This window comes from Cheilinus undulatus, linkage group 13, assembly GCF_018320785.1.
Source record: "Cheilinus undulatus linkage group 13, ASM1832078v1, whole genome shotgun sequence".
In the NCBI taxonomy this organism is placed as follows: Eukaryota; Metazoa; Chordata; class Actinopteri; order Labriformes; family Labridae; genus Cheilinus; species Cheilinus undulatus.
Genome location: NC_054877.1, coordinates 14,354,601 through 14,366,024, shown reverse-complemented (window position 1 = coordinate 14,366,024; position 11,424 = coordinate 14,354,601). Strand labels below are relative to the sequence as shown.

The following is an 11,424-nucleotide window of genomic DNA, read 5'->3' as shown; positions in this document are numbered from 1 at the left end:
AAAAATTGAAAAAAATTTAATACAGATTCAGTTAATAAAAGCGCCTTACATTCTTGTCTTTACTTTAAGTCAAGGCATTTATTTTCTTTTAGTAGCCATATTAATGCTCTATCAATACTTTAGTTCAGTGCGTGCCAAAGTGTGGGCTTCAGAGGTACTGTAGGTGGCCTGTGAGTGGTCATTCACAATAACTAAACTTATCACAAAAAGTAAGGAAAATTGTGTTTGGTAGATCATTTCTTTGTTGTAACAATGCTTCTTGGCAATAAATCTTATACCGTTGGACAGCCAGTTTATTACCCTTTTAATACCACATTTGTAAGGAACATGCATTTGTGGGATGAGCAGCAGAGCTGAGTATGTGGGTTGCGCCCATGAAGAATTTGACAAATCTTCTCTGCCAATGCCAAACAGCTTATTTTGCTGTTGCTATTGACTCTTGTTTTGAGCTTCTGGTACCGATTGGCAGCAACTGTTAGCATGGGCCCCACTACAGTGGTCAGTAAGGTCTGCTCCAAGACTCAGCATGCCACGTTTGTTGGAGAGTTTTTGTTTTGTTCAAGAGTTCTACCTCAGAGTTTCTTCTTCTTCTGTTGGTCATCCAGTAGGTATTTCAAAGATCAATGCAGTTGCTGCTTAAACATGTCCACAAGGCGTCCACGAATGATGACAAAAGCTGTGATGTCACCGTGCTGCACTTGGAGGTGGGGTGTGTGCGCTCGGGCCCTGCGCCAGAGCAGGATCATTCTTGGCATGGCGACTTCGGACAAGGATATAGATGAGTCTTTCCCCAGACCATACCGCTCTGCCTCCTCAGAGGAGGACCTGCTAAAATTTCTTTATATGAAACATATTTGAGTCTCATGTTATGGCTTTACTTGGGTGGGCCCCAGAAGATTTTTTCGATCTCAAACTGAGCTGCAGCATTCTGAAGTTTGGGAAGGGCTGCTTTGGTTGATTTAAAATATACTGATGAAAATACTGACATATCTTATATGCACTGTGGAGAAAACACAACTGTGGAGACAGTGGTGACGTCAGCATACGATGAGTGGTTGTGTGTGGCCAGGCTGTCGGCCAAGATGGGTCAAGATTTTAGTTGCAAAGTATGACATGGTGCCGCTGTGAACGACCAAAATAATTGTGTAGTCTGAGCCGGCCTGAGGAGGAGTGATGGCTCCCCCTGGATGTTCAAGCTCCTAACCCAATCACCAAGACTAAACCCAGCCACCCTCCTGAGGAATCTCATTTGACCACCTGTATCTGGGATCTGATTCTTTTGGTCATTACCAAAAGTTCATGACCATAGGTGAAGGTGAAAAGTCTGACCTGTAAATTGAAAGCATTGACTCCTGGCTTAGCTTCCTCTTGAATATACAATGTCTACAGTACTGTTGATACTTTGATACAGTCTGCCTGTTAATCTCATGGTCAATTCTACCTTCACATGCTAACAAAACAGCAATATACTTGAACTACTTCACTTCACCAGAAAGCCTCAAGATCCTGTCCATAAAAATCACACATAGAATCAGTGACAATGGACAGCCCTAATACACAAACACACAATTAAAGTCATGCACACTTAACATTTCCAGCCAGCTTAGAAATATACACAGAATTACAAAATTCCTTCACACAAACAAAAACCTGTCCCTGCATTGTTTCTGATGCAAGCACACACACAAAATTTAACATATGCAATTAAGACATTCCCAGCCCCTCTGTACCAACAAGGTCCACAAAATGCAAACACACTTCCAAACCCAATCAGACATACAATTTGAAACAAATCCATATGCTGCATAGTTTTTTTTCAAATAAAAAGACTCCCAATATAAAGTTCCTTTAAGAAGTATTCTCTGATAAGAACAAAACGTTGCTTTTTGGCCATCAGACATGACGCTATGTTTGGCAGACATCAAATGCTGCATATCACCACAAACACATCATCCCCACTGTGAAGCACGGCGGTAGCGGCATCATGTTGTGGGGATGCTTCTCAGTTACCAGGCCTGCAAAATATTGGAAAATCCTAGAAGATCTTCTTAATGAGAAGATCCTCCAGTCTGCAAGAGGACTATGGCTTGGGAAAATATTTATTGTTCAGCAAGACAATGACCCGCAGCATACAGCAAAAGCTACACAGAAATGGTTTGAAAACAACAAAGTGAATTTTCTGGAGTGGCCGAGTAAAAGCCCAGACCTCAAACCAATAGAGAATTTGTGGCTGGTTGGACTTGAAAAGGGCTCTTCAAGCCCTGTCCCAACCTGACAGGCCTATCCACTCAGACTCAGTACTGTGATTGCAACCAATGGTGCATCTGTACTAAGTTCTTACTTGAAGGAGGTAAATATTTATGGAGTCACTTACATTGCATTTCAGATTTTTATTGAATTTACATTTCTATGTAGAAATTTGTTAAAACTGTGACATTAAAGAGGGGTTTTTATGGCAAAAAATGTATATTTTGATTGTAATTTATTTATAAAATCAAGAACATTCAAACAGGTGAAGAGTTTTATAGGCACTGTAATTCATGCACACATTAGCAACTACAAAAGTCATTTTCCATCACAATTTTGGCTTTTCACAATCATGAAAACTAGATAATTGGGATTAAATGATTACTGTGCCACATGTTGTTACACTTGTTTTGTCCATATCGTCATATTATGGCCGTGAAAGCCATTATTTTAGTTTATTTTTTGTTGTTGTTGTATGTCATTACTTCACATATTTATGTCATTTCCACTCTATATCCATCTATTGCCGTTTTTAATTTTCCGAGTATTCAAATGCACACCATACAGCTGTTCCATAACCAATGAGTAGTCATGTTTAATAATTGTTATCTCAATATCTATCAAAATAATTGTTGATTTTTGCCATGATCCAGCAGCCCTAATACATTTCCAACCATTGTACAAATACTCTCTCACACGTCACAAAAAAATGCGCACACGCATGACTCCAGTCAGACTTGACATACAAAGTAAAAACCTATGACTGACACAAGACTCCTCAGTACACTATAACAGAAAACCACACTTTGCAGTGCTTCTATGCACGCTCGCATGCACAAACACATACACACAGAAGTTAATTAATGCAAACATTAGCCTATATTCCCAGCCACAGCAAATACACACTAACACAGAGACCCTGCACGCACAGCTTAAATGAGACAGGCAATGCAGCAAAAAAACAGATATTGCATCACACACTGGCTTTAAAGCATGCCTGCAAACACATACATGTTAGTTCATGCACGCATAACGACACATGCATAAGCACACGTATATTTTATGTCATGCATGCACCACAGTGCCATTATAAAAGCATGCACAAAGACACAAGTAGTGATGACACAAGCTGCAAATCCAGGCCCAGTGCAGTCTTACTGTGGGAGACAAAACCATGTCCTGCATGATCCACTGGCTTTAATGCACCCATGCATGCAAACACACAACTTAAATAACGCAACATAAGCTTATATTTCCTGTCCTTTCACAAATATACTCTACCACAGTCACAGCACAAATGCACAGACATGCACTCAACTCCAATCAGACATTTAATATTGCACAAAACCATAGCCTGCCTCCTCACTGGCTTTAATGCACTTGTACAAAGACACAATTAATTCATGCACACATTACATTATCATCCACCACTGGACAAACACACAGGAAGTAGCCACACAAACACACACCCAGGCTCAATAACTCCTACAATGTAACATAAACTATATCCTGCATCAGTTAATGGCTTCACTGCACACACAGACACACACAGACACACACACACGATAGAAATACAGTAGAGCTGGGAAATGCAGAAAACAGATCTCGGGCATCTAGTGAGACAAGGTCCGCCTTTTTCATCAGACACTGACGTCAGTTTTCCACAAGAGCTGTTACACCCCAAAACGACTGTACATCAAACTCTTCCTCTGCTGATGGAGACACAGTAGATCAGTGTTAATGTTCACGGATGGACAAAGTGTGAGGATACCCTCCCTGCATGCTGTGTGGTCAAACTGTTATAATCTGCCTGTCAGCACGAGCCCAGACTGTGAAAGCGTGATCCGGCACTGGCCACCACTCAGATGTATGTAAATATATGGAAAACACTGATGTGTGACAGCGCATATATTTCTCTCTCTCACCATATGTGCTTTTATCCCAGCCTTGCTTTCTTCAGGCTCTGTTGTAAAATCAGTTTTAAAGCCTTCCTCTACTCTAGGACTATGAGTATGAGCGGGTCAGGGCGGGCAGCAACAGGTCAAACACTATGAACAGGGCACCATCTAGTGTTACAGGCAGAGTATGGAAGAGCTGCACTCAGGTTCTCCTTCCTGCCATGTTAGAGGGGTGTAAGCAGGATTTATGTCCCACTGTAAAGCGGCGTTCAACACACAAGAAACTCAGGTCAATCTGGGGCAAGTTTTAAGTTAGTAATGAGCTCATTACAAAGACCCAAAGGTGCAGTGGACGTCAGGGTGAGGTGCGGTGGGTTGGGTGGGGGCTGGGCAGCAGCTGTGATTGTTTGCATAGTCGAGGGTTGTAAACAAACCAGGTCCTGAGGCTCTGCTTTATGCAAGGATGCTGGGGAGTTTCCATTGCAAAAGAAAGATGTGATATTCTGTGCAGAGTCAAAATAATCAATCACTTTAGTTGATTACTCATTTCATCATACAAAAGTGTGTTGCATTCTCAGGGGAAAATTAAGTTTTTCTCCGCTTTTCTGGCTTAGAATTTAGAGAATTGTTCTTTTTTGTTTTTTTGTTCTTCTGAGTTAAGCTTTTCTCTTTTTTCCAAGTTGGTGACATCACTATCACAGTATTGCAACATACGTATATATGATTTGACAGATTGGATAAGATATAATTTAACTGTAATTCCACTGTAACCAACTGTATCTTTAATTTCAGACAGTGCATTTTTAAATGTTTATGACTATATGTACTGTATATGTCACTATTAATTTGATTGCATGATTATTTTTTCTTTGGCACCTTTTTTTCTTTATACCATTTATGCCAATAATATTATTTCTTAATTTTGCATGATGTTGATGCTAATTATTCAGAATAAAGGAGCAGAAATGTATTTTTTTCACCACAAAACACATCTCCTTAGTCTGAGAGGGTGATGCCTCTAACTCAGAAAAAATAGCAGTACATTTCGATAGATCTACATCTGAAGTTAAAAAAGTAAACAACCAAACAAATAAAATTAACCTTTCAGATATCAAAAAAGAGCTGTTGTCTCCAAGTGTATGTTATAGACAAAGAATACAAAAATGTCTTATATTCACCGTGTTGTAAAAAGTTAAAGAAATGTATTAATTCATTATAAAAGGCTCAAACTATGGAGTATTTGGTCTTTTTGGCAGAAAAAGCCCACTAATTAACATAGCTGAAAATTAATCAACCCACTTATTTTGATGGCTTTCATTTTCTCAGGCGTTATCTTTGTGCTTTTAAGCCTTCATGCTAGAGAGGAATGGATTAAAACTCCACTATAGTTCCATATCACACTACATAACCTCCAATTAAAGCCACGCTTCTTATATCACCTGAACACACACATCAACACTTTCTAACATAAAAACCCAAACATCACATACACCTGCTCCTCTTGGTGCAAGCAGACAAAAACTGTTCTTCCCCTTTTCTTCTCTTTTGCCCTTCTTTTTTTCTTATATTAACTGATAATTAAAAGCTTTTTTTTGGCACCTGTTTAATCTTTGCTTTCATGTCTTAGTCAGTTTAAGACCGATCCAGTTAACATCTGAATACCCAGAAATTGTGCTTACTGTAGCATATTCTGTTCAGACCTTATACCACTCGTTTTGTTTTCACACTTTGCCTAGTGAGAGCAAAAAAAGGAAAGTGGGGAGAGACAAAGCAGGGATTGACATGCTGGAAAGGAACCACAGTTTGAATCAGGGCCACCTACATAGAGGCCCAGAGCCTCTGTAGGTGTGAAGACAGAACCACTAGGCTAACAGCGTCCCATAGCTGCTTTAATTTTAAGTATCCTTGTTTTCAGGAGCAACAGGTGGTTGAAACACTGTGATTAGATGACTGCAAACAGTCCTTCATATATGCTTGGCATGATTATTTTGTATCTTCACCAGGGCTGGGCAATTAATTGCAAATTAAATTAAATCGCAATAAGGCCTGCTGCAATGTTCAAATAACAGAAGGTGCAATATTTCTTTAACCTGAAATTTGTGTCAAAATACTAGTTTAGAACTTTTTTTGCAGCTTTTATGCATTACATATCATGTAGTCATTCTAATGCCATATTTTTAGAATAGGCTACAAAAAAATCCTATTTTCTTCATTTTTGTATGTTTTTCTTATTAAATACGAGAATTTTATAAAAAATGATCATTCCCTTTTGATATAACAGTTCGTATCAATTGTGCATAATGAGTTAAAAATCATTACAATTTGATATTTTTTAAAATTTTCAGCCCTAGTTTAATCAAATATTGTGTTGGTTATAGTATAGAATGAATTATTGCTTGTTAATGTAAAATGCATGAGATGAGGAACTTGAGAAATAATCGCTTATTAAATTGCAATCACAATACTGGGAGAAAAAAACTGTAATTAGATTATATTCCCAAGTCGTTCAGCCCTTAACATCACTGTAAATGAGGGAAAATGTATCACTTTTTGAGGCTTAAATAAAAGGTTGATGGCACTGTCAGGTATTAGAAATAATATATTAAACTATTTAACTGTACAGGCCAATTCGAGGCCATATTTTTAGTTTTTGAACTATGCAGACAAACTAAAAGGCATCAGAGAAAACCACACCTTGGACACTTGGGATCTTTGCTGATATTTATCAGCTAATTGAATAAAAAGCTGGGACCTGATTCATTATTCACTGCTGGCCAAGAATGATCAAAACTAGAAACTCTATCAGCAGTTTCTTTCTACAATCTGTGCAGTTTTTGCTTCAACACACTAACTTTAACATCTGTTACAGCAACATCATGTTGCAGCAAACACCTTCAGGCCATCCATCACACCTGATTGTTCCACTGTCAATAGACGTCAGAGGAGTTTTATTTCCTTTATTGACTGTTAAAGTAGACTTTAAATACCTAGCTCAAACTTTTAGTTTCCCATTGACAGTCTCACCCTCATGTTGAAGACAGATTTGCTGCTGAGAAAGTGCCAAATTTAATCCTTTTCACCACAGCTACAACAGACCAAAAAGCATAACTTTTACCAACTTTATAAATAAAGAATGTGCACAGAAGTTAAGTTTTCTTGCCTGCCACTTAAATCTGCATAAACTTGCTCTTGTTTGAAAGTTTTAACACCGTGCTGTTACGCTCAAGTTCTCTAGCCAAGTTTCAGTCAGGTGGGTTCAGGCTGATTTGGGCGTGGCTTGAATACTATAAAAAGTAAAGACAAAAAGCTGCAGGATACAAATCCTGCTCTCAGATTACTCATCAACAAAAAAACAAAGCTAATAAAACACAGCAAATGGTGTTTATTGTCAAAGTGTAGGAGTAGGACAATGTTATATGTGCATAATTCATTATTGTGTTCTCTAATTGTGCAACAAACTAAGCTACAGTATATACAGACATCTATCATTGACTGTTGATAGCTGGATGACAGTTATACTGTATAACAGTAAATCTAGTTGGCCGGTTGCTTGGGCAGGACGGCCTTCAGAGACGATCCATCAGAGGCCCAAGACTTTGGTATCATCTGCATCAAATGCAAAACGGTGACTCTTACTCTTACAGTGTAATATCAATCAATACAACTAAACACATCCATTAAAAACATCCACATGAATATACTCAATGCAACAAATGTTATGCAGAAAAATCCCCCCTCCCATCTCTGTCTCTCTCTTTTCTCTCCATAAAATCCAGTCGAGGTTAAACAAACATTTAAATGTTACATATCCCATAAAAGAAAAGAGAATAATGTTATGAGAACCCCCCGTCTAGATAGCAACGATGCTTTGTGAAAAATAGATGTATCATAGAGTGAACTAAACATTTACATGATTTTACAAGTGAAAGAAAACATCGTTTTTGACATAACTCTTTAGAATAATAATAATAATAATAATACAGCCCCACAGTCTTATGAACATGCTATGATCTCTGGTTACTCACTCCGATCAACGTCCACGTGAGGTCAGGCTCTCAGCCTGTCACAGGGTTGTGGTTGTGTCAGTGTGTAGATGTTTCTACGTGTTGTGTGTGTCTGTATGAGCGTGATTTGGTGCGTCTGCGGACTCAACAGTCTCCTGAATTATGCGAGTGTGGCCCGGTCTCCATTTTCCAGTCTCTCTGGTCGGTGGGGTCGGCCTGGCCGTGCTGGGAAGCGGCAGGCGAAAGTGACATCTGTCTGCGAGGGTTTCCGCTGTGCATCGTGTTCCAGTGGCGCTTCAGATCGGACGCTTTGATGAACGCTTTGTCGCAGGAGCCGCAGTTGAATGGCCGCTCGCCTCGGTGCTGCCGCTCGTGGTCTTTCAGGTGGGACTTATGCTTGAAGGCTTTTTCACACAGTTGACAGGCGAAGGGTCTCTCGTTGCTGTGGACCCTCTCGTGCCTCTTGAGGTCAGGGCCCCGTATGAAGGCTTTGCCGCACACGACGCAGCGGTGAGGTTTGAAGCCAGAGTGGATCTTCAGGTGCTCTTTGAGGTGGGCGGCGGTGGTGAAGGCTTTAGGGCAGTGCTCACAGCCGTACGGGCGGTTGGCGGTGAGCAAGCGCTCCTTTTTGGCGTTGTGGTCCATGGGCTTGGTGCCCGTGCTCTGGCAGGAGCCGTGGTCACGGTGGCCGTACAGGAGGTACTCCAGCTTCATGTCACTGGAAGTGGACGAGCCCCAGCTGTGACTGTGAGGATCTTTGCTCATGTTGGTGTTGTAGTTGTGCGGCTGAGTGACGTGAGACCCCCCCGGCCCCATGGCTTCCATCCCCTGATCATAGAAGCTGTTCTTCCTCACCTCCTCCATCGCCAGCTCCTTCAGGATGGCGTCCTGAGCTCTCATCCCGTGGTCGCCTGGAGCCTGGTTCTCTCTGGTCTTCATGTTGGTGAGCTCTCGTTTCTGGGTGCAGAGATTATCCAGGAAGTTGATCCCAAGGATCTGGCCTGATGACATCATCATATTAATGTCCTTCTTCCTGACGGCGAGCCTTGCTGTGTACATGTAATTCAGCACTTCCTCGAAGATGTCAGAGCGGATGAAGTCCAGCTCCACAATGGAGTTATCCTCGTCACTCTGTTTCTTAAAGAGCTTTTTGAAGTAGTTACTGCAGGCTGCCAAGACACAGCGGTGAGCCCTGAACTCTATGTTTTCTACCACCACCACCACATCACAGTGCTCGCCCTCCATCCTCTGCTGGTTCAGCATCTTCAGGAAGGTGGCTTTGTGGTCATAGTCGATATATCTCAGTAAATCAGACATGTTGCAGGTCAATTTGGAACAACCTGGAGAGGAAACACAGCTAAAGGTCAAATATTGCATTACCACAAGACACCGTGCATGCAAACAGCTTGCACAGCAGAGGGGTGGAGCTCTATTTGCATGCTGCTAATAGAAATATTCTCAACTTTTGCATGGAACAAACATTCTGACAGGAATAACATGCAGTTAGTAACGCTATGCTATGCAGACAAACACAAAAAGTAAACAAAAGTAGAAAAATCAATCATGCAGAAATCCTTGAGAAAAAAAGACGACAGGCCCGACAGCTCTAAAAGCCGCAGTAACGCTAATATAAAATATAAACACCAACACAAACAAACAGGTGCACCTTTCTTAACTTCAGTAATACGTTTGAGCCGCTTTACTCGCGTGACAGTCGCGTCGCGTGTAGAAAGGATAACCTTAGCAAGAATATTTCACATTTCACTGCGCCCAGCCATTTTGGTCAGCAAGCCTCCATTGGCATGTTTCTGGTGTCTTTTAAGCAGTTCACAAACAGCGGAGAACACGGCGTACAACACGCCGACAAACTAACACGAAACCACGCGACGTTTTCAGCGTCGCTCGGTGAGACAAGGAGAAAACAGAAAAATGTTTAATACCCGAAGCCTGAACGCGATCCCTGTGTTGTCACGCAAGGCAGTCGACGACGATCCAGAGCTGTCGTTTTTCCTCTTCCTCCTCTTCTTGTTGTGACTGTTGGGCTTCAACAGGAAATGTTGCGCTGCTCTGCTGCCCCCTACAGCACCGGAGCAAGTACTCCACCGAGATCGTCTATAATAAAGAAGATGACTCACTCCATTGCCCAGTAACAAAGAAAGAAAGAAAGAAAGAAAGATAGAAAGATAGATAGATAGATAGATAGATAGATAGATAGATACAATTTTTTGAACAAAAGTTTATTTATAAAAGTTTTTCCTGCAGGCAAAACCCCCCTTCATAAAGCCTGGGAATACATTCTTTGTTAGAAGCCAAAGAGCGGTAAAGTCAGTGCTTTTTAAAACATACATTTTAGGAGCACATTTACACTATTTTAAAGTAGCTTTAGACCATTTAGAGCAGAGCTGTCAAGATTGATCCCATCAAACTCAAGTGATTAAGGTTCACAATGAGTGCTTTTTTTTCCAATCACGATTACTCATATGCTTCATTGTCTCTTATGTTGCACTAATCTTAAATTAGCAAAACTTTGCATACTCTAATTTCCTATGGTGCATTATGTTCACTTGTAAACATAAAAATCATCGAACTTTAAAGTGCACTGCTGTTACTTATAGTTGAGGTACCTTGTGCAGTAATAATGGTAACATTTCCTTGGCAATATGCCCTGGCAACAATAGGAACCTTTTCTCCATTTTTTGAATTGCATAAAACTGCAACCTGGAGTGACTGCACTGGCCTGTTCTTTGCTACCTCAAAACTTTAATCCAAGTTTTAAACATTTTAAACTTGTAGTTGAGTTGTCTGTAAATTGTTATCAGTGTCTTTGTTCTCCTTTTTTTGAGAAGCAAAGCAAATTTTATTGTATAATGTTTAGTACCAATAAAGCTATTCTTAGTCTAATTCTAATTCAAAACAATTTGGTTGAGCCATGTCAGTGTTTCCTGCAGCCTTAGTGATGTAAAAGAAGTCCTTTCCTTTGTAATCCATTACAAGTTCCTTTTTCAGTGGTTTTTCATGTTAAAACCTTCAAGCTAGCAATAAAAGCAGGTTCTGTTACCGGCAGGAAGTCAATTACCCTTAATTTAAGACAGCAGAAACATTCAAAATGACACAAAAACAGTAAATACAGCAGAGTGGAATTTTAAAATATAATGAAAGGATGCTACTTATTACTAAGAACTTTAGAAACCCTGAGATAAGTTGTGATTACAGTTTGAATCTTCTGACAGCCCTAATTAACAGCTTTATTGTCTCCCTTTCAGACTGCAGATATG

At 40.3% G+C, this 11,424-nt stretch overlaps 1 protein-coding gene across 1 annotated transcript; it reads right to left on the bottom strand.

Annotated features, from left to right (window-relative positions):
* Nucleotides 1–7,512: 7,512 nt before the first annotated feature.
* On the bottom strand, nucleotides 7,513–10,198 carry LOC121520791 (zinc finger and BTB domain-containing protein 14-like). The gene is made up of 2 exons (XM_041804408.1): nucleotides 10,090–10,198; nucleotides 7,513–9,489 (listed from the first exon to the last, which is right to left on the bottom strand). Exon 2 carries the CDS (start codon nucleotides 9,464–9,466, stop codon nucleotides 8,294–8,296), a length of 1,173 nt encoding a protein of 390 aa, XP_041660342.1. The 5' UTR covers nucleotides 9,467–9,489; nucleotides 10,090–10,198; the 3' UTR covers nucleotides 7,513–8,293.
* Between the last annotated feature and the right edge of the window lie 1,226 nt (nucleotides 10,199–11,424).